General features: G+C 45.4%; 1 protein-coding gene across 1 annotated transcript in view; it reads right to left on the bottom strand.

The window, feature by feature from the left end:
• Positions 1-24,683, bottom strand: part of TEX9 (testis expressed 9) — a gene marked incomplete at its 3' end in the record, with an annotated part of 129,874 nt that overhangs the window by 65,456 nt on the left and 39,735 nt on the right. Inside the window, exons 6-8 of the mRNA XM_082254930.1 lie at positions 23,663-23,748; positions 23,314-23,492; positions 3,467-3,549 (exon numbers count right to left, since the gene is read on the bottom strand). Coding sequence (XP_082111056.1) covers positions 3,467-3,549; positions 23,314-23,492; positions 23,663-23,748 — 348 coding nt within the window. The remainder of the gene's footprint in view (positions 1-3,466; positions 3,550-23,313; positions 23,493-23,662; positions 23,749-24,683) is intronic.

The raw sequence follows: 24,683 nt of genomic DNA, 5'->3' as shown, positions 1-24,683 counted from the left end.
CAGCCTCAGCTCTGTTTCTGTGTGCTGTGTGAAGGGGTGTGTCCCTTCCCTCCAATCAGCCATCAGAGCTCTCCTCACTGAGCTCTGCAGAGTGCAACTTCAGTTCTCCGCACCCTTTTTTCTGAGTTCTCAGACAAGTTAAAATTCAGCACTTTAAATGGATATAGAGAAAAAAGGGCTGCAGACAGACAGATAGAACACATGTAGGAGGATTTGTTTCATCTATGTGCATTACCTGAGGCCAGTCACTTCACTGGGTGTTTGTAAATCTGTCCCCATTTGTATCCTTGAGGTCCCAAAAAAAGGTCAGTTTTCCCACATATGATGTGCATCAGTTACACTGCTCAAAATGGGGAAAATATCATGCTGGATATCTATACGGATATGGACTAGGTAAGGTGTTAGGAATGAAAGAATATCACATTGTTTGATGGAAATGAAAATGATCAACCTACAAACGGCTGAATTCAACGACACCCTGAAAATCAAGGTGAAAAAATGATGCAGCAGGCTAGTCCATTTTGATGAAATTTAATTGCAGCAACTCAAAGAAATGGTGCTCAGTAGTTTGTATGGCCCCCACATGCTTGTTTGCATGCCTGACATTGTCAGGGCATGCTCCTAATGAGATGACGGATGGTGTCCCGGGGTATTTCCTCCAAGATCTAGACCAGAGCATTACTGAGCTCCTGAACAGACTGAGGTGCAACCTAGTGGCATCGGATGAACTGAAACATAATGTCCCAAAGGTATTCTATTGGATTTAGGTCAGGCAAACTTAGGGCCATTCAATGGTGTCAATTCCTTCATCCTCCAGGAACTGGCTGCATACTCTCACCGCATAAGGCTGGGCATTGTCGTGCACCAGGAGGAACCTAGGACCCACTACACCAACGTAGGGTCTGACAATGGGTCCAAGGATTTCATCCTGATACCTAATGGGAGTTAGGGTACCATTGTCTAGCCTGTAGAGTTGAGTGTGTCCCCCTCCATGGATATGCCTCCCCAGACCATCCCTGACCCACAACCAAATTGGACATGCTGAACGATGTTTGAGGCAGCATAACGTTCTCCACGGCTTCTCCAGACCCTTTCACATCTGTTACATGTGCTCAGGGTGAGCCTGCTCTCATCTGTGAAAAGCACATGGTGCCATTGGCAGACCTGCCAATTCTGATGTTCAATGGCAAATGCCAAATCGAGCTCCAGGGTGCCAGGCAGTGAGCACAGTGCCAACTAGAGGACGTCCGGTCCTCAGGCCACCCTCATGAAGTCTGTTTCTGATTGTTTGGTCAGAGACATTCACACTAGTGGCCTGCTAGAGGTCATTGAAGGGCTCTGGCAGTGTTCATCCTGTTCCTCCTTGCACAAAGAAGCAGATACCGGTTCTGCTGATGGGCCAAGAACCTTCTACGGCCCTATCCAGCTCTCCTAGAGTAGTTGCCTATCTCCTGGAATCTCCTCCATGCTCTTAAGACTGTGCCGGGAGACACAGCCAACCTTCTGGCAATGGCACGTATTGATGTGCCATCCTGGAGGAGTTGGATTGCCTGTGCAACCTCTATAGGGTCTAGGTATCGCTTCATGCTACCAGTAGTGACACTGACCCTAGCCAAATGCAAACTAGCGAAAAACCATCAGAAAAGAGGAGTAGGGGGAAAATAAAATTTCAGTTGACTCCACCTGTAAAACCATTCTTGTATTGGAGATCGCCTAATTGTTGGCCATCTAGTGCACCTGGTAATTGAATTACCACCAAAAGCTGAAACTGAACAACAACCCCCTCTGCTACCTAACTGACCAGATCAATATCCCAGGAGTTTACTTGACTTAATTCGATACGCTGATTAAAAAGTGTTCCTTTATACATTGTGGTCTTTAAACCAGTATAACATTTCAAAAACAAAAGGTTTTAGCTCACAGAAAATGTAAAAAGAAAATTAACCAAAACTGCACCAATTAATAAATAAAGAGTACCAGGCTTTTCGTAGATATTTGCTTTGAACTTATGAAACGTAGTTTAGTGTTAATGGGTGATTTATAACCACCAATTCTGCACTATTAATTTACAATTTGGCACTGGATCTTGTGCAATCTGGAAAAAACTAAAAAATGTATTAAAATCTGTGTATTTGCACCCTGATATGCATAGGTTACCTACTACCTGTGTATGATATAGGGCCTGGGGTGAATGAAATTTGCTTTTCAAGTTGCATATTTTCTGACTCCATACTGCTTTGAAGCACTAAAACAGCATAAAAAATAACCTAAAAACTGGGGGCAAAAGACATATCCCAGTATATATTTAATGAGGAGTATATGTAAAACTGGCACTTTTCTGTTTTTACACAATATTTGAGGGCAAGTTGTATGCAAATTGAAAAATAGACATTTTTGGTTTAAAAACTTACATATAGATTGAAAATATAGTTTTGATAAACAATTAAAAAAATCTCTTGATTTAGCTGGCAGGGGAGGGGTCCTAACCTTGCTCTGCTGCAGTTTCACTTATAGGTCTCCTCTTTGGACTCCCCTACCTTTCATCTAACTCCCTCAGATTTATACAGGAACCTTCTGTGCTGCATGTGTCCCCCCCAGCCCCCCTTATATTTACCTGAGCCCGAGTCTGCGATGTGCATGACAGCCAAGGCTCTCCCGGCTCTGTCCATCCTCAATGCACAGATTGATAGAAGCGGGCGCTATTGGCTCCTACTGCTGTCAATCAAATTCTGTGACAAGCGAGTGGGGGGCAGGGGCGAGCTGTCCTGTCTGTGTCAATGGACGCAGACAAGGTGGCTCGGGAGTGAGCCTGCATGGCTGCCCCCATGGAAAGTGGCTTCCTATGGGGGCACTTGCCAAGGAGGAGCCAGTAGCACCAGCAGGGGACTCCATAAGAGGAGGATCAGGGCTGCTATGTTCAATATTGAGCAGAACAGGTAAGTATGTAAGGTTTTTATTTTAAAGCATATTACTTTCAGGCGGACCATAGATGATGCGATTTTCTTTTCTGTAACCACGGTTGCAGGATAGAAAATCCCTCAATTCCCCCATCAACACAGGAGTGCTGATGTTGGAATCCCTCCTGCAGAGCTATTGTGTTCCCCTGACAGGGGGCGCAGACAGACATCCCTGGCGGGAAAACACAGTGAATATTGCTAGCGGCTATAACCAATGGCAATAATCGCATGTAAAAATCCGACAGGCTGGTTGTACTCAAGTTGATCGATGGATCGACTTGAGTGCAATCAGCCTACCCATAGATGGTTCAAGTCTCCGCTGGTTCCTGCTGAAACGGCCGAGATTCAAATTATCTATGGCCGGCTTTATTGACTACAATTTAAAATAGAGAACTGTGAAAATAAGTCCCCATAACTTTCAATAGGGCCTCTGCTTTACAACAATGTCTTAACTGGACCTTTAAAGAGGACTTTAAGAAAAAGACCGACTGTGCCAACATTGATTTTACCTTTTTATTACATTCATGTGTTATGTTGTCTAGCTCCTCTTGCATGACACGTAGCTTTGCTTTCAGAAATCGAATTTGAGCTTCTGTGAAAAGAAAACATACATGCTTAAAGATAAAACTGTTATGTACATACACTTTACAATCTAAATCTCCAAAGATACATTCAGTTGTGGGAAGTCAATTTATGAAAAAAATTGAAAAAAAATAACATCATCATTTTTCCTATCTATACATTGACTGATCACAAAAGGATCATTTTAATAGGTCGTCTTGATTTGTAATGTATAGATCACATCTTTGCAAACTGGGAAACGAATAGTTTCTATAAGCTAATCGATGAAGAATCACTTGTTTATGATCACTTGATCCATCTGTAGCTACACGTATGGCCACCATAAGACCCACATCTCTTAGCACTGTGAATGACCTGGTCAAACACACCCCTTCCCTTTTTCTAAAATACAAGCTTGTGTCATGAAGCTTGTGTTGAGGTGTGGCTATTAGGCTGGCCACAGATTACGCAATTTGCTTTCCTTCAACCACAGGTTAGATTACTCTCGCTGTGCTATTGTAGTCTGACCGCAGGAGGTTTCCCTGCCCCCAAAATACAATGACCACCGCTGGTGTCTACAACAGCCGGTAGTCCTCATACAAAAAACATGACAAGCTTGTTGTAGTGAAGTCGATCGATAAATCGACTTCAGTACAACCAGCCTGCCCTTAGATGCGTCGAAATGTGGCCGGATACTGCTGAACCGGCTTAATTTTCTTCTTCTATAGCCAGCATCCCATCGCATACTAGCACATTATGTGACACTTACCTGCAAACAAAGCCCTAGTCGTCCCCGCTGGAGGCTACCTTCATCATCACCCATCTTCCTTCCTTCTGGGACTGCAGCCGGAGCTACATGACGTCACTCCTACGCATGTGTGTGGGAGCCGCCGGTCACGGCACAGAGCTCTGAAGAAACTGCATGGGCAGCCGTTCCTTCAGAGCGCATGTACCGATGACGTCATCGGAGCAGTATACAGTAAAAAATCTGTGCAAGTATCTAGAGGTAAGCCTTATTATAAGCTAACCTATAGGTACAAACATTATAGGGAAGTTTACAACCACTTTAAAGTTCATCTTTGGAACATGTTAAATGTTACACTCGTGGGGGGCGTGGCCTGAAGCGGCATGGAGTAGGACGCTAGTGACTAGAGCTCTGCCGGCTGATCATCCTTTAACCCCGTTTATCCTGCATCCCGGGCTTTACTTTTGGCTCCACGGCATCCTCCTTGTGCCCTAGTACTCAGGCACCATGTTGCCGCCGAAGAAACCCACGGACACCGTGGCTAAGCTCGACAAATTTCGCCGACAGGAGAAGGATGGCTCCTCCCAAGATGGCACCGAGGCGGAAGCGGGAGGTAGCGTGGTGACTGCAGACACGGTCCGTGTCCTAGATGCGATCTCACTCTGCCAGACCTCCCTCACGGCCAAAATCGAGGAGATCAAAGTTGACATCTCCCTGATCCGCCAGGACCAACAGAAGCTGTGAGACCGGGTCGGCGAGGCTGAACAACGGATCAGCGGAGTAGAGGATTCCCTGCCCCCCCTGCAGCATGTCTCTGATCGTCTTCAGCTCCAGGTGAGCCAGCTGTTAATCAAACAAGACAACATGGAGAATAGACTGAGGCGGTGTAATGTCAGGCTGATTGGTCTCCCAGAGGGGGCAGAGGGCAGAGACCCGGCGGATTTCCTGGAACGGCTCCTGACCGATACTTATGGGCACGAGGCCTTCTCCCCCACATTTACCGTGGAACGAGCCCACCGTTTATCGGGGAAGCCCCCTCCTCAGGGAACGCCCCCCCGCACCTTTATTGCTAAGATGTTGAACTATAGAGATAGAGACACCATACTGCGATTAAACAGGGAAAAGGGCAATATCCCTTTTGGCAGTGGACGGATTGCGATATTCCCCGACTTTTCGGCCGAAGTGCAGAAAAAGCGCAAGACCTTTCTTGAAGCCAAACGTAGACTACGTGTCAAGAACATAAAATAAGCTATGTTGTTCCCGGCTCGACTGCGAGTGGAGGGGGGAGACAGAGTTCATTTTTTTGACGACCCTGAGGCTGCCATATCGTGGCTGGAACGCCTGGAAACTCGGAACTGAACTCCCCCCCCCGCCTCTTTTCTACTACCCGCTGGTGACCGGCTCGTTGGCAATTTCACTCACCTGGCAGCTCCCTTTTAGGGTTGTGCATCCTATACCCCTGTCTGGAAGGTGACTATGACTGCTCCTGTGCTGCCTTGAAATCCCTCACTTTTATCCTGCCCGGTCCACGAACCATCCCCTGGTCTGGCGGAGGACCATGTTATTCTCCTATGTGCCTTGATATCCTTAAATGTTTGAATCTACTCCTCTGTGTCTCTTTCTCCCCTCTTTCTTAGCCTCAGTGATTATAATCTGTATCTACCTTCTCCTCTATCTCCTCCTATGGCTCCCTATGTGTCTTTGATTACTGTTGCCCGTGGGGTTTTTTGGCCGGCAGGCCCTAGTCCTCTTTTCTTCTTCTTCTCTCTTACCAACCTCTCTTTTCTCCCCTTTTCTCCACCCTTGTCCTTTCCCCCCTTTTTTTTCTCCTTTTCAATGCTTCTGGCTTTCTTTTCCCCTCTTCCTTTTTTCTTCCTCTTCCCTTACTCTTGGTACTCCTTACCTAGTTTTCTAGCTTTCCTACGATTGTGCCTTTGCTACCCAGCGAAGTTTCGTGCTAGGCAGAGCTGCGCACCAACCACTCCTCCATTGTCTGTGTGGACGGTGGGGGCATATGCTCAGGCTGTTGTTTTCCTGGGCCAGATGCTGGACCTGTTTTTCCCCTCATTTTTGTGCGGGGGTTTTTTCTTAGGTCCTTATTTTCTTATGTTTTACAGGTCCGGATTCTGTTGTGGTTGGATATGGGATTTGAATGCCCGCACATGTTTGGGTTGGTGCAGGGCGGGGTGGGGGGGGAACTGTTTTCTTTATTGTTCACAAATGATCAGTATCTGTGGGAATGTGTATTGCTTACCCTGTTAAGTTTTCTACGGCTATTTGCAGTACTTATGGAACAACTGTCTCTGTGCCTGACCGAGGCTACTCCCTTAACACGCATTGTGACTTTTATTATTGTGGGTCCAACGGGACTCCCGGAGCTCCTGTGCAGCTTGCTGCTACCGACAATCAATGGCCCAACTTAAATTTCTGACATGGAACGTCTGGGGCCTGGGCGACAGGATTAAACGCTCGGCAGTGTTTACCTTTCTTAAAAGCTAGCGTGCGGATGTAGTGGTGCTGGTAGAGACCCACCTAGAGGGCAGACTTCAGATGGCACTCCATCGCCCGTGGCTCGGCTGGACGTTCCATTCCATGTTCACTTCCCATTCGCGGGGTGTGGCTATACTCGTGGCCAAGACTGTACATTTTGAGCTCCGGGGATCCCTAGTAGACCCTCAGGGTAGATTTGTGTTTCTTTCTGTGATGCTGTACGGGGAACCCTTCCTACTTATGGCGTATTATGTGCCCCCCCCCCCCCATTTTCATCCACTATCCTTATGGAGGGCCTGGATTTCATGATGTCAAACCCCCACATACCAGTACTCTGGTTGGGGGATTTTAATAATACCCTGAATCCCAGTTTGGACAGACTTCATACGGGGCCCCCGTCCTCTCCCTTACCCACCTTGACTACATTTGCTAGACTGTTGACGGAATTTAACTTATTTGACACCTGGAGAGCTAAATACCCTGATAAGCTGGCCTACTCCTGTTACTCCTCTGCTCGTCAGTCCATGTCTCGCATAGATTTTATCTTGGTCTCCCCTTCCCTTCTCCCACGCCTGTTGGACGCTGGATTTTCGGCTCGTGGTTTGTCGGATCACTGTCCCTACTGGGTGAGGATTAGTTTTGGCCGTGACCGCCCCCCCCCCCGGCGTGGAAGCTTAACCCACATTGGCTTGGGCTTCTCCCTGAGGAGGCGGATGTGTCGTCGGTCTGGAGACAGTTTTTCGCGGAGAATGACCATTCTGCCTCCCAGTCAGTGGTCTGGGAAACGTTTAAGCTACATGTCAGATCCCATTTAACACATGCAATCAAAATCAAGACAATCTTTGGAGAGCTATAATGGCGCCCTGCGCAATTTGGCTGCGGCGGAGCAGGCCTTCCAGGCGGCTCCAACGCCGGAGGGAGCCGCACAGCTTAAGCTAGTAACTAGAGTGGTAGCGCAGATGGAATACGAAAGGGCTCGTAGGAAGTTATTTTTCCAGAAGCAGAAACTGTTTGAGCACGGGGAGCAAGCAGGTAAGCTCTTGGCTTATCTGGTGCATTGCGAAGATAGGCCCCCGGTGGTGATTAAGCTGCGCTCGCCGCAGGGTTCTTTGACCGCTGATCCTAAGCAGGTAGCGGATTTGTTCAGGGTATTTTTTCAGGATCTTTACACTTCCATGGCCCCGGCGGATGACTCTCTAATGAATGCTTTTTTGGCCTCTATAGAACTCCCCCAATTGTCGGCCGAGCAGGTAGAGTCTTTGGAGGCCCCGCTTACGGTGGAGGAGATGGTGGAGGCCATATCGCAATTCTCGAGAGCCAAATCACCCTTCCTGGACGGCCTCCCAATAGAATTCTATTCAGCATACGCTGAAGACTTGGCCCCCCGCTTGTTGGCGTTATTTACTGATATTTTTGAGACCTCTACTCTGCCCCCATCCATGAGAGAGGCTCTGGTGGTTCTAATACCTAAGCCCGGTAAGGATCCGCAACGTCCAGAGTCCTATAGACCCATATCCCTTCTCCAGGTGGACGTGAAAATCTTGGCAAAACTCTTATCCATTCGGGTTAACAAGGTCATCCTCTCTCTGATCCACACTGACCAATCGGGCTTTATGCCCGGCAGGAACACTTCCTTCAATTTGAGAAGGCTATTTATGAATTTACAGGCCACGCACGATAATGTGGGAGCCAGAGTGGTGGTGTCCCTGGACACCGCCAAAGCTTTCGACTCCGTTGAGTGGAGGTTTCTTTGGAGATGCCTGGAGGGGTTTGGCTTTGGCCCGCATTTTGTCCGCTGGGTGCAGGTTCTGTACCAGGCCCCGGTGGCCAGAGTGTTGGCCAACGGCTGGACATCTGATGCCTTCCCTCTTAGTAGAGGGACGCGGCAGGGTTGTCCGTTGTCCCCACTGTTATACGCTTTAGTGGCGGAACCCCTGGCCATTGCTATTAGGAACCACCCGGATATAGGTGGCCTACGCGTAGGGCCCTTGGAGGAAAGGATTAGCATGTACGCGGACGACACACTGCTGTTTCTTGCGGACCCAGAGGCCTCTCTCCATACAGCGCTGTCCCTGATTGGCCGCTATGGCCAATTCTTGGGCTTAAAAATTAACTGGGATAAGTCCCAAATCCTGCCCATTGACGACATCTCGTCGGTCCCCCACAGCCTGGAGTTCCCCTTGTGTAGGATGGACCGCATCAAATACTTGGGAGTTCAAGTCACGAAGAGAGCGTCTGATTACGTCCCGGACAACTTGCTACCTCTCCTTACCATGGTCAAAACACGGACTCAGACTTGGGCTAGACTGCCATTGGGGGTCATGGGACGCATCATTCTGAGAAAGATGGTGTTACTTCCAAAACTGCTCTATGTCTTGTGGCATTCCCCGATATAGCTCCCACTCCGGTATTTTCTTCAATTGGAATCTCTTCTTAATCCGTTTGTCTGGGGATCCTCCAGGCACAAATTGTCCTGGCGGAAACTGAAGAATGCTACCAATCTAGGGGGGGTGGCTCTCCCGGATTTTAATTTATACTATATTGCAGCGCAGTTGTCTCATTTTTTCCATTTTAATTCCTCTGATAGGGATAGATTTCTAGCGCCCCTTGCACCTTCTCGGACCCATGCACTCACAGATCCACTGTCTCTCATTGTCTCAGGTATACGGGGGGCGGATAACAGGGACAGCAGAACTTCAATGTTGTACCGCTATCGGAGGCTGTGGGACGTGGTCTCGAGCAAGCTGGCCCTCCCGGACCTTCACGAATACACCCCTTTGTGGTGTAATGCCTCCCTTCCTGAGTTCCAGACTATACCAGATGTGCATGTATGGGTCCGACACGGCATCATATTCTTGTCTCATCTCCTCACAAATGGTAATATTAGGAACTTTGAGTCCCTCTCCAACAGGTTCCATCTTCCCCCTCATATGCATTATCGATACCTTCAACTGAGACACGCTTTCCAGACACAATTCCCTCAACCTCTGCCTGCCCTTCCTCCAGTTCCTGTGCTGGAAGTGGTTAGCTGCTCGGACCCTAGTCACCTCATTTCGATTTTATATACTATGTTGCACGAGCCGGCGTCCACGGTCCTTGCTTATGTCCCTAAGGCTGGGTGGGAGGAGGATGTGGGAGACCTGGAAGAGGATGAGTGGAGCGACGCCCTAGATACTTGTAAACTGGCTTCCCCTAAATTGTCCGACCGCCTTACGCAAATATATCCTTCATCGTGCGTATCTTACCCCCATCCTGACAGCCAAATACAAAAGTGACACCTCAGACACCTGCCCTATGTGTAAACGGGAGCAGGGAACTTTTTATCACTTGTTGTGGAGCTGCCCAGAGGTTCAGGGCTACTGGGCACAGATAGTTAAATTCCTTCATGACACCATGGGCTCTCCTCTCTCACTGTTCCCCAAACCGTGTCTATTGGGAATATTTCCTGACACCAGCATGAATAAGTTCACCACTATCTTTCTACATGAAACCCTGTTCTCTGCCCGAAAGCTGATTGCGAGAAGTTGGATGCGAGATAGACCTCCTTCTTTTCATGACTGGCTAAGGGAAGTTAATGCCACTATTCCGTACAAGAAACTTCTGTATACTCATCGTGGATGCCCCACGAAATTTACTAAGATATGGGACAGGTGGATCCAGGCCCCGGTGACGTGTGTTGGACCCGGTGCCCCGTCCCCCTCCCCTACATAGTTCCCTGGTCCGCAGGCCATTCACAGTGTTCCCCGGTCCTCACGCTGTCATGTAGTTGTTCCATGCCATTGATACTTGTCCGGGTTACTTCCATGTGTATGTACTCGCAAATGTGTCCTTCTGATACTCATACCCTGTTGTTCTGGTCTCTGCTTGGCTAATTATTTGTGGATCACTGTATTACCCTGTTACTGTTATTTGCACTTTTTTGTTCAATAAAGAACCGTTTGATTTAAAAAAAAAAATGTTATACTCGTATTTAGAGTGTAACATGTAATATGTGCCAGCTCGTGCCTCACTCACCCTCCTCATCCCTTCCACTAAGACAGTGGGTGGGGAATCCTCTCCCTGCACCCGCTGTCACATTTTAAAAATAGCATGGCTGTGTAGGCGGAGCTCAAGAATTTGTGACTGAAGAAACTACACAGTATGGTGACACTTCACTACTGTGGTGACAGTATGTAAAAAAATAAATAAATAAAAATAAACAAAATAATTTTTTTCCCTTTTTTACAAATCGTATTTAGAGCAAGGGCAGGGTGACCATAGTGACATTTTACTGGTGTGGCGGTGATCAGGTACAATGCCTGGCTGCTCTGATATCACTTAATGTAAGGGTGCCAGCTATTGTCTCTTATCACCGCCACAGCAATACATTGTCACTAGACCAGTCCTGCCAGTCACCACAGTGTACCCAATTCACTGTGCACCAGTCACAATGTCCCTAATCACCAACGCACCAGTCACAGTGTCCCTAATCACCACCGCACCAGTCACAATGTCCCTAATCACCACCACACCAGTCAGAGTGTCCCTAATCCCCACCCCCCCATTCACAATGTCCCTAATCACCACCACACCAGTCACAGTGTCCCTAATCACCACCGCACCACTCACAATGTCCCTAATCGCTGCCACATCACTCAGTGTCCATAATCACTGCTGCATCAGTCACAGTGTCCCTAATCACCACCGCACCAGTCACAATTTCCCTAATCAACACCACTCACAGTGTCACTAATCACCACCACACCACTCACAATGTCCCTAATCGCTGCCACATCACTCACAGTGTCCCTAATCACCACTGCACCACTCACAGTGTCCCTAATAGCTGCCACATCACTCAGTGTCCATAATCACTGCTGCATAAGTCAGTGTCCCTAATTACCACCACACCACTCACGATGTCCCTAATCACTGCCACATCACTCACAGTATTCCTAATCACTGCCACATTACTCACAGTGTCCCCAATTATCACCACACCTTTTTTCAGTGTCCCTGATCACCGCTGCATCAGTCACAGTAACCCTGATCACCGCTGCACCAGTCCTAGTGTCCCTGATCACTGTCACACCAGTCCTAGTGTTCCTGATCACCACCAACTATAGTACCCCCATAAGTACTCATTCCCATGTGTGATGCTCTATGAACAGCGATTCATGTTCAGCCCACTTAACAGGTGGTGAGGTGTTGCATGCATCCTTGCCACCTGCTTTAGCCGCTTGGACCGCCCACAGGCATCCCTATTGACTTGAATGAGTTGTGATCAGCAGGGATACAGGAGGTATAATTGCTGCCACAGCTGCGAACCAAAGCATCGCAGCTGTGGCATGTGTACACCTATGGCTGTGAACATGTGAACGAGTCCTATTAGTGTAGCCAATCACAGTGCCCTTGATCACCATCACTCCATTGTACTGGTGTGGCAGCAACAGTGTTCCTGATTGCTTCCACATCAGTCCATAGTGTCACCAGACCAGTCCAGCCAACAACAGTATTCCTGATCACTGCCACAGTGCAGTGTTACCTCTGCCTGCTGCCTCTACTGACTCTGGCCTGGTATTGACCATGTTTCTGTCTGCTGCCTGGCCGACCCTTTGCCGTTTGTTGGCCATGTCTCTGCCTGCAGCCTGAACTGACCCATCTGTACATCCAATGGACTACGTTCCTGTGAGATGTCAGTCCCAGGCATCCCCTGCGGACAACTGCACTCCTGGAACCACAGGAACTCATTTGTTATTACTTTCTTCAGCCTCATGTACTTCCTGGCCAGTGAACATGGCTTTCCTATGGACAGCCACATACCAGTTGGCTAGGGTTGCTCGGCTTATAGGAACATGGACTGCTATAAGTGATGCTGCACTAAGCTATATTCCCTGACCACTCATATAGAGACGACCATTATAGTACATTTATTTTGACACTATTGGTTGATTTGCTTGATACCACAATGTCCAGTACAAAATCAGTCCAAATAGTGAAAAAAGTCTCACACATACAGTATCCCCATACTTGGGAGGATTAGCTTTTTTTTGGGGTGGAATTCTAAGTATGCCTATGCTGTATTTTAGAAATATCTTAACTGACTTTGAGTAAAAAAAAAAAAAAAATACAATCTTATTGTCATTCTGCATTTTCCAAAAGCTTTAGGCAAAAAGATGAAGTCTTTAAAAGACTCACTGTGCCTCTCAAAAAATACATTGGGCTGTTTACTCTCCAAAATACGGTCAGTTTCTACTATCCTGGCGCTCTAGGGCCTCCACAAATGTCATATGTAGTCAAGAAATTAGATGAGTAGTTTTTTTTTTGGCTCTAGAAAGGCTGAAGGTGCTCCTTGGATTTAGGCCTATGTGATTGTGCTGTAAAAAAAAAAAGTCTCCCATGTGGTATCCCCATACTCAGGAGGAGAAGCAGAAAGTGTTTTGGGGTGTAATTCTAAGCATGCATATGATGTGTGTTAGAAATATCTTATATCAAAACTTGTGACAAAAAAAAAAAAAGATTTTTTTTAAAAAGACTTGTTATGCCTTTCAGAAAACACTTTGGGGTGTTTGTATTCATAAATGTGGTCATTTTGTGGGTGTTTCTGCTGTCCTAGAACTTCAGGGACTCAAGAAATACAATAAGTAGTCAGGAAACTGCATACTTTGTGCTCCTTGGACTCTGGGCCGCTCTATGCCTCTAGGCTGTGAAAAAGTCTCACATATCCCCATACGCAAATGTAGCAGAATGTGTTTTGGAATGTAATTGTAAGTAAGTCAACGTTGTGTGTTAGAAAGAAAAGAAAACACAAATAGTATTTACATTCCTAATTTTCCCCATAAGTGTCGGTTCCAACTATGGCGATCTGACTTGCACCCCGACTTCGGCGCGACTTGCACGGACTTCATAAAATTAATGTCTATGCAAGTCGCTCCAGGTCGCCCCAAAGTAGTACAGGATCCTTTTTCTAAGTCGGAGCGACTTGTGTCGCTCCTATTAGATCCGTTCCTGTACCACACAATGGACCGCGACGGTGCATGACTAGTTAGGCTGACCAAGTCACCTGACAAGTCGTACTAGTGTGAACCGGCACTAAAAGTGATAAAAAATTACAACTTCAAAAAACTCACCATGCCTCTTACTAAATACCATGGACTCTTTACTTTCAAAGAAGAGTCATTTGGGAAGGGGATATTTCTACTCTCCTTGCATTTTAGAGCCTCAATAACAAGATATGCAATCAATACCACAGGATTGTTCAATTTTCAAATATACACACACACACACATACATATATATATATATATATATATATATATATATATATATATATATATATAAATTTTGGTTGTTTTTACCAAAGAAGTAGCAGAATACATTTTGGCCTAAAATTTAACAAAAGCTAAGAAAAAAAAAAAGCTTTTTTACTTTTCAATATTTCTGGTATTTTTTCCTTTATACAGCAGAAAAAAAAACCCAGTGGGGACTAAAAAAAAAACAAAAGAACGCTCTGTCTCAAAAAATGATATAAAATGTATTTGGGTACAGTGTTGTATAACTGAATGAGTAATTGTCATTCAAAGTGTGACAATGATGAAAACTGAAAAAAAATCGCCTGAGCAGGAAGGGAGGTGAAACAGTCCGGTTTTGAAGTGGTTAAATTTCCCCAAGGTGAACCTGCCCATCCAAATCTGACAGTTTAGAAATATTTTGAGAACTGCTATACTGAATTACTCACTGGGTTAATATATCTCTCAGGCACAGAACAATCCTAATTAAAATTAGAGATTTTAATTCACTTGTACTGTAGTCCATCATCACCTTTAGCAGAGAACTCCAAATTATGGCCACATTTACAGTAAAGAATCACCTTCTATCCCGAAATTGGTTTCTCTTCAAGTCTACACCGAGGTTCCTGTTAACTGCAAAGACTAAAAGTTCACAAGGCAGTTTTTAATACTGACCTCCAACACTTACACATATTAAAAAAGATCTCCGCTTGGAGCATTTTGTAAAATTATGATATTGAGTTTGCTAATCTTTCTGCATGAAAATCTCTCCCATCTATCTCAAGTCCTGCTATGTCCTTTATATTCTGGTCTGACAAAAGATTTGGCATTTTGACATCTAAAAGTGAAACATTAGTTCTGGATGGCAAATGGGCTTATTATACTTATTTATTTGACTATACAAACGGCACTGCCTGGAAAAAACGTCAAATATATGACACCTGACTAAATACGACAAGCATGCAGAGCTGCGGAGCAGAAAGGATCACTGTCAGCAACCAGCAGAACAGTCACACAGAAGCCAGAATTAAATATGACAGAATCCCATGACCTGATATTACTCTCTGGCAGAAAGCAGAGTTTTCAAAACCTTGAGTTATTACTGACAAAAGCGTTTAATAAAATATTTCCTTGATCACTGTTCCAACACAAAAGTCGAACATTATATGCATCATTTGCCGGCACTGTCAGCTCAGGGTCTGAGGTTCATGGTTTCATCTCACACACAAGTTGCATTGGCTCATGCCCAATGCTGACACTGCAGCACAATATCAAGGGAGACCAGAAGTAGCGGAGGTGACAGACATCCTTTGGATGAGAAATAAAGCAAATCTATTACTCACACTCCAACAACTCGTAGCCACATGGGCTTTGCTGCAATGCTGTCAAAACAATCAACATCCCCCCTACTCTTTATCTAGTGTAGATATACTGTAAATGGCATATTAGCTGTTCTTACTCTGCTATCTTGAACTAAGAATTTTTTTGAAAGTTTACTTTTGAGTTTTTCTGTTCATTAGGACTCCAATTGTCAGCTTCTCCTCCTGATAATGCTAGTTGCCTGTCTATCATGCCTACCCTCCTCAACAATGTGAGTTAATAACCTATATTCTGATTATTTGTTCGAGATCTGAGATTCAGAGAAAGGAGAAGCTAGTGGACCAGCAAAGAATCTAGTCAAATAGCATTTTTAGAAGGAAGTCAACTATTGCAGTCCGCATTTTATCTAAAGAGAAGTTTAAAGCATAAAGGGGAAGCTTTCTGCTTTAAGCCCCCCCCCCCCCCTAAGGCCTATAGAACTTCTTTTAGGAGGGGGAGTTGGTACCTGGTTTACCTGGTTTTGACAGGTGCTCCGAGCAAAAGTTCTTTTTTTCCCTCTTTTCCCGCAGTCTTCTGGGACATGTCACAGGTCCCAGAGGACTGCAGGTCCATTCACACAGCACGGCTCGCGCATGCGCAGTGGGCATCCAGCTGTGAAGCCAGTAGAGATGCCTGCACCGGGGACAGAACACCGATGAAAAGAACTGCTTGGGTGAGCACATCGCTGGATCCTGGGACAGGTGAGTGTCTGTTTATTAAAAGTCAGCAGCTACAGTTTTTGTAGCTGCTGACGTTAAACACAAAGATGACTGGAGCTCCTCTTTAATTGAATTAGTTATCCATTGTATACAGATATAAAATATAACATGTTGTATATAACTTTTTCAAAGTAAAAGTTTTTAAAAACTTTCCAATACCAGGGCTTCTTCAACAGACACACATTATGAACTTTTAGGTATAAGCTACCTCTCCTTCTGAATAATAGTTTGGCATGGACAGTTAGGCCCCATTCTTATTAGGCGATTCGGAATAGTGGGCAGAATCGCCACTTTTCCAAATCAGGGCAAGACACATCCCTCATGTTAAGAGTAATGGCACCCTAAATGCAGTGCGATTCTGCCACAATTGTTGCGCAACAGAATCCCGCTGAAATTGTGGCAAAACAGTTTGTCATCTAAAAAGGAGCAGGATCTAATTTTGGGTGACAAATGCACAAAGGGCAGCCCACTGCACTGAATAGGCTGCCCTATGTGCGACACATGGGAACACAACATCTGAACAGTGCCCTAAAGTAGATCTAAAACCAATGACTACTTTTTACATGTTAATTTAATCGTAAAGGTTGTATTCAATTTCCTTAAATCTGCATTTCCTGAAAAGAAATCCCAAGAAGGTCCTTGTTCAGACTTTTACTGTTATTGGGTGACGAATGTGTCCAAATCATGCTCCTGTGTCTGCACCCTGCCACATGGGACACTAGTGGAAACTACAACTAGCTGTGCCTACACACATTGCACAATCAGTAAAGCAGGAAAAGTCATAAGAAAAACAGTTATCATTAAAGCAATGAGGTTCAATGATGTGTAGCTGATGCAGGGGCAGAAGACAAAAAGGATATAAAAAAGTTAAAACAGTATTTTATGGGAAAAACATGGCAATTTTATATGACACACAGTGCTTTACCAAGCAAATTAACAATTTAGGGTTCAGATCTATTTTAACAAAAAAATGATGAGCGACATTGTAAGGGAGCTCTGATGACTGAGAAAACAATCCTGGATTCAACTGTCTTCATAAACTGCATTTTTTTCATGTCCTGCATCTTTGTGAACTCTGCAAGGTTGCCATTTGATGTATATTTCCCCACTCAATCAGCTTTAACAGATTGCAGACTCCGACAAGTACTTTACTGGAGGCACTAACTAGAGGTCAAAGTCAGAGGAACTGCTAGACAAATTTTGATTTCTGAGAACTTGCATAGCCAAGAACAATGCTTAATAGAATGATATAATATGAACTGGACCGGATTTGTTACAAAATTTTGCCCCGTCTAGTCACAAAACCAAATAATTTCACTTTTCAAATATTGTGCCAGAAAATAAATTCTTTTTAAAATTGGAAAATTCACTGCTCCTTAACCACTTAAGCCCCGGAAGAATTTACCCCCTTCCTGACCAGGGGGTATTTTGCGATTCGGCACTGCGTGACTTTAATGGACAATTGCGCGGTCGTGCGACGCTGTATCTAAACGAATTTGGCGTCCTTTTTTTCCCACAAACAGAGCTTTGTTTTGGTGGTATTTGATCACCTGTGCGATTTTTTCATCACGCGCTATAAACAAAAAAAGAGCGTAAATTTTGCAAAAATAGCAATATTTTTCACATTTTTGTATATGAAATTCCCCCCCAAAAAAATGTAAAAATCAAAATTTTTTAACATTTTCGGCCAATTTGTTTTATGCTACCTATGTTTGGTAAAAAAAAAAAAAAATCGCAAAAAGCGTATTTTGATTGGTTTGCGCAAAAGTTATCGCGATTTTTTTGCGGTACTGCGACATTGCGGCGGACAGATCGGACCCATGACTGACATTTTTGCCACTTTTGGGGTTACCAGTGACATTTCTACAGTAATCAGTGCTATACATATGCACTGTTACTGTAAAAATACACTGGCAGTGAAGGGGTTAACTTTTTTTGAAAGGGAGGGGCTATGTGTGTCCCTAGGGGCGTGCTTTCTACTGTGATTGGCTGTGGCTTCAGATGTATGAAGAGTGATCAACGGTTCTACATAGTAGAACCGTATGATCATCCTTCATACACAGGGGAGAATGACAGGCAGCTTGTTTACACAAGCCGCCTGACTTTCTCCCTCTCCCCCACCTATCGCAGAGTGACCGGCGGACATCGGGTCCGCCGGTCACACGCGCGGGGGGGTCCGTGACCACGCGGGAGCGCGCCTCCCGCGGCGCGCGATCGTTCCCTAGACCCTCACAAGCTAGTGACGTAGCCCTACGTCACTTTGCCTGTGAGGGGCTGACCGCCGACGTAGATAGTCGTGCGGCGGTCGGCAAGTGGTTAATAAAAGCACTTCCATTTCCACACATGTTCTCTGTGGATATTTGTGGAAGTAAGTCTGTAGTTTGCCAAAGTGCACTAAGCTCTTACTAAGATAGTACATACCACGAGAACCCGCCAACTTGTATAAGTTTGCAAATAATGGGATTTTTGACTTACAGTAACATCCATTTTTCTGATGTTCATTGACAGACACAGCTTCTGAGCTTAACCATTGGGTTATACTGCCCTCTACAGGAGTAGGACACTAGGCAGAAAAAAAAAGTCTGGCTACGCCTATGGGCAGTCCCAGGGGGTATACTCCCTCTCTCTGCTAAAGGTCAGTTTTTTTACAAGTAGTGTCAGAAGTATTACAACCCCAACGAGGGTGGGTGCTGTGTCCGTCAAACATCAGAGAAATGGATTTTACGGTAAGTCAAAAATCCCATTTTGTCTTTTGTTCATTGACCGACACAGCTTCTACCATTCTTCACCATTGGGACATCCCAAAGCAGAGTTAAACATGAGGGGTGGGAACAGAGAAAAATAAACTCCCAAGGCTAAACTATAGCCAACCAGGTAAACAGGAGCTTAACCAAAACAACTTGAGTTCATCTGAATAGAACAATACACCCTCCAGGTCCTAGAGGACCAGGTTTAGAGGACCAGGTCCTCTAAACAGCAGCCTGCAAAACCTTGCGGCCAAAATAAGCACCCGCAGATGCCAACACATTCACTTTATAAAACTTTGTGAAAGTGTGCACCGAGGACCAGATGCAAAAACTACGTCACTGACGCCTGATGACGGAAAGCCCAGGAGGCACTGAGCGCCGGAGTCCAGAGCGCCTTGGCAGGGAAAGGAGGAACCTGACCCTTGAGGGAATAGGCCTGAATCACTGTCTGTCTGATCCATCTGGAAATGGTCGCAGAGGAAGCGGACAACCCTTTCCGAAGCCAATCCGTGAGCACAAATAGAGAGTCTGACTTCCTAAAAGACTCCGTAGCTGCCAGGTACACCCTAATTGCCCAAACCACATGCAAGGCATGCAAGGCAATTTCCTTCAGATGTTTTGGCCTGGGAAGGCAACACAATGTCTTCATTCAAATGAAAATCAGAGACAACCTTTTGAAGAAATGACAGACAGGGGCAAAGAACGACCCTATCTCTGTGAATCCCCAAGTAAGGTGAACAACAGGATAAGGCCGCCAATTCCGACTCCCTGCACGCAGAGGTGATAGCCGCCCAAAAAAAAAAAAATATACACCTTCTAGGACAGCGTAAGCAGGGGAATCTCCCAAAGAGAAGATATTCTCAAAAGGAGGCTTCTGGAGGACTGAGAGCACCAAATTGAGGTCCCAAGGCCAGTTTCTGCTCAACCCCCCACTGAAGGAAGGTCAAGAGCCAACGAAAAAGAGCGAGGATAAACCCCAAGAGAATCACACCACACAATGTACGTTTTCCACATACAATGGTAAATCTTTCTAGAAGTAGATTCCTAGCTTTTAACAGTGTTGGAATTACCGACTCAGACAAACCTCTATCCATCAGCACCTGGCATTAAAAGTCAGTGACTGTAAAGCAGGATGGAAGATTGGTCCTTGGGACAGCAGATCCTCCCTGAGAGGAGACTTCCAAAGAATATAAGGGACCAGCCACACCAGATTGGCATACCGAGCCTAGAAGGCCAGTTCAGGGCCACTAAGATGACCGGACTCCCTTCTGCCTCGATCCTGCATAGAAGCCCCTTCATACTGACCCCTCTAGGACACCAGCGTGTCTGTGGCATCCGCCAGAGAATCCTGTGACCGAGCCACAAACCTCTGCACCTTTCTACTGATCTGAGATGCCAACAGATCCACCTCAAGGATGCCCCACCAGAGACACAACTGATAAAACACCTCTGGATGAAGGGACCACTCCCCTTGGTCCAATGCCTGCCAACTGAGGTAGTCTGCCTGCCAGTATTCCATCCCGGGAATGTGTACAGCAGAGAGGACTGGAATGAACTGTTCTGCCCACCTTAGAATGCCGGCTATCTCCAGAGCCGCCAGAACACTCCTTGTGCCCCCCTGGTGATTGACATAAGCCACTGCCGTGGCATTGGCCAATTGAATGTGCATTGGACATCCCTGAAGATGACCAGTCCAATGTTCTAGGCACAGTCTGATCACTCAGCGTTCCAAGACATTGATCGGTAGTCTGGATTTTTGCAGAGGATGCCTCCCTAGGGAGACAGGCTGGCATCCGTGATGACCACTGTCCAATACAAGGAGAGGAAGGATTTGCCCACCCGAAGCGCCGGAGAACAAAGTCACTATATCAGGGACACAATCAGGCCCAGCACCTGCTTTCAAGTTTGGAGGGATGACCATCTGCTGTACAGCAGGAGATGAATTGCAGCCTGCAGTTTCTGGAGTCTGTCAAAAGGAGCACTCTTGCTAAGGCTGAGTCCAGAGTCAGACCCAGATAATCTAGCTTTGTGGATGGAACCAGAGTAGACTTCTGAAGATTCAGAATCCAGCCGAACTCCCTCAGAGTTCGTATGGTGATCTCCAGGTTTTCCACCAGAGAAGTAGGAGACTCCGCTCACAGAAGGAGGCTGTCCAAGTAGCCCAGTACTGCGATCCCCCGTTGGGGTAACAATGCTAGCACCGGGGCTAACACTTTTGTGAAGAAATGAGGAGCAGAGGCGAGACCAAAGTGTAACGCCACAAATGGATAATGCTCCTTTCCCACGGCAAAGCGGAGGAAGTGCAGGTGACTGGCACATATTGGAATGTGAAGGTAAGCATCCTTGATGTTGATAGAGGCAAGAAAATCCCCCTGATGCTGGGATGCCTCCACCGTGCGAATGGACTGGGGGCAGTGGACACTGACAAAAAGAAGGGGGCGGGTGTGAGCTGTGATGGGAGGGGGAGAACCAAGGACACTGATGTAAAGGGGGGGCTGTGATGCGAAGGAGGGCCAAAGACACGGATATAAAATGGGGGGTGGGGGGGGTGAGCTGTGTTTTGAAGGGGGGAATCGAGGACACTTATGGAAAGGGGGAGGGGGTGTGTGATGTGAAAGGGAACTGAGGACTTTATGGGGTGGGGGTTGTGAAGTAAAGCCAGCCCACCTGGACTGAAGCAGCATTTTACCCTCTTCATCAAGAGAGTTTCTCACCTAAGAAGTCGGTTCATATCTACTTTTCTGTCATGTAATCTTTAAATGGAGGTTGTCAGGACTCTAAATCCTGTTTGGAGCCATTGGAGGCTCTTGGCCACTAAATTCCACCACTTAAAAACTGCTGTAACCACATGCAAGGGCTGAGCGAGATTTAGGCGTTCTCTATTAGAAAGCTTTGTTCAAATATTTAGGAGAAAACTACCATCCTTGACCTCTCCCTCTTAATGTGTCTCCTCAGTTTCACATGGTTCAAGAAATCATGTTACTTTAGTTTTTGGGCGCTCAGTGAGAGATGCTTTTTATAAAGTACTGAAGCAAGAAGGCAAAGTAGGATAGCTAGGCAACGTGTATTTTCAGAAGAGGTCAGCAATGACAGCCTCTGCCAGGTTTTCTTTAAGTACTATGAACTGGATGTTGATACAAAACAAGTTCTGGTATTTGGTGCTAGGTCAGACAGCAGAAACTGTCACACTGCAAAACAGCATCTTCAGCGGCTCTATCTACAATTTTAGTTGCCGAAGATAATTACTGGCAGGAATTTTGGGAAGATGGAAAGTATAAAAACACTGCAAGTGAAGTTAAACAAAAATTTATGGTGCAGGTGCATAAAAATCTGTAGTAACTAGAAATCTACAAATGACAAAGAATTCTCCCTGTGCTTACTTTTTAAAGGTCTTTTATTTTCTATAGACCAGCCTTATTTGATGAGTACACAAAAGAACATTAGAGGCATTACATACGTAAAAAAAGTTAAAATAACTGAAAGGAAAATTATAAAAAAAATAATAATAATAATAATATTATATATACATAAATACACACACACACTTACCAAAAGTATTGGGACGCCTGCCTTTACACACACATGAACTTTAATGGCATCCCAGTCTTAATCTGTAGAGTTCAATATTAGGTTGGACCACCCTTTGCAGCTATAACAGCTTCAACTCTTCTGGGAATGCTTTCTACAAGGTTGAGGAGTGTGTTTATGGGAATTTTTGACCATTCTTCCAGAAGCGCATTTCTGAGGTCAGGCACAGATGGTGATGAGAAGGCCTGGCTCACAGTCTCCACTCTAAAGTATCCCAAAGGTGTTCTATCAGATTGATGTCAGGATTCTTTGCAGGCCAGTTAAGTTCCTCCACCCCAAACTCACTCATCCATGTCTTTATGGATCTTGCTTTGTGCACTGGTGCACAGTCATGTTGGAACAGGAAGGGGCCATCCTCAAACTGTTCCCACAAAGTTGGAGCATGAAATTGTTCAAAATGTCTTTGTATGCTGATGCCTTAAGAATTCCTTAAGGCATCAAGGAGCCTGGAACTAAGGAACCAAGTCCAACCCCTGAAAAACCACCCCGTACCATAATCCCCCCTCCACCAAATGATTTGGCCCAGTGCACAAAGTAAGGTCCATAAAGACATGGATGAGCGAGTTTGGGGTGGAGGAACTTGACTGGCTTGCACAGAGTCGTGACCTCAACCCAATAGAACATCTTTGGGATGAACTAGAGTGTAGACTGCGAGCCAGGCCTTCTCGTCCACATCAGTGCCTGACCTCACAAATGCACTTCTGAAAGAATTGTCAAAAATGTAACCCTACAGACTAAGACTGTGTGTGTGTGTATATATATATATATATATATATATATACACATATATATATATATACATACATACACACACATACACACACACACACACACACATACACCTTTTTGTCTCCAGTGTTAAAACAGAAAGCCAAATACCTGCACCAATTTCATTGCTTATTCCTGGAATGACATCATCTTCAGTGTTTTCTGGCAGCTCTCCCCCCTCCAGCTTAGATTCAATCTTGCTAATGGTTTTTGCAAGGGAGAAGTCTGCGATATCTGTGGGGACTGCAACGTCACCGGCAGCTTGTGTGTTGGTAGTTTTCGGTCGAGGTCTTGAGAGAAGACAGAAACATGTCCTTCATCATAATGCTCATGTCCATGATAAGGAGGAACAAAAACACAGTTGCAGATGACAGGTATCAATAATACATTAGGATAGAGAAATATATATTATATACACACACACACACACAACAAATTATATATATTTATTTATTTTTACCTAGGCATTTGTTTTTTCCCATTGTTTGCAGAAATTGGCCTGCTCCGAGCTGAGTTTGTGGATTTTTGATTTGGTTTACTGTCATTCTGTAAAATGAAGAAGTTACATTACGCAAAAAAGTCACAATTGCCAGTTTTTAAATTGTACAATTACGTAGACCATGCAAGCCACTCTATGTCTTCTGCTATTGAAAGTCTTCCTTATACAATGCTGTAGTATACTCCACTTTTTAATTTTTACCTACAGATAAGCCTATAATAACGCTTAAGTGTAGGTAAAATTAATATCTCCTAAACCTGCACGGTTTAGGAGATATTCACCCTGCATGCAGCCACTGACACCAGCGGCGCATGCGCTCTGAAAGTCCGACGTATCTTGCCGGACCTTCAGAGCTCCTTGCCGGAGAGTGACGTCATCGCGGCTCTGGCCACTCACAGCGCCGGAGCCCGCGAACCCAGAAGAGACGCCGAGGGAACATGTCAGCTCCCTCAGCGGTTGTCCGGGCGACCGTGTGGGGGCTTCATTCTAAGGTAAGCATTTCATAATGTGCTAGTATGTGATGCATACTAACACATTATGCCATTGCCCTGCAGGGTTTTGTTTTTTGTTTTTTTAAACAGGGGATAGAACCGCTTTAAGTGATTTTATTGCTTTGCCCTGAATATGATTTTAAAGAGGAATTACACTGCATCTGGGCACCATAAACCAAAAGCGAGATTAAATTAATTTTTAATATTCAAAGCAAACTCCCCCATCCATCCATGTCTCAATGCTTTATTTTGCTGAGAAATCACTTTGAAAACAACCCTCTGGCATTTCTAGCTGTGGCCATCTTGAGTAAGGGTAGATGATTCCTGTGGCATTTACTTCCTGGAATTCTTTTGCCCTTAGCTCTGGCATGCAAGCCCCTCCTCCCCTCCTGAAGACTCCTGGGATGTATGACATCATTTGCCTAGGCATGGAAACCAGGAAGTAACTAAAGAAATGGAAAAAAAATTGAAAACAAGTAAATATGATGACT

This window comes from Pelophylax lessonae, assembly GCF_965119305.1.
Source record: "Pelophylax lessonae genome assembly, chromosome: 4".
Lineage (NCBI taxonomy): Eukaryota > Metazoa > Chordata > Amphibia > Anura > Ranidae > Pelophylax > Pelophylax lessonae.
The sequence above is the reverse complement of the archived record's forward strand: the minus strand, read 5'-3'. Positions and strand labels throughout refer to the sequence as shown.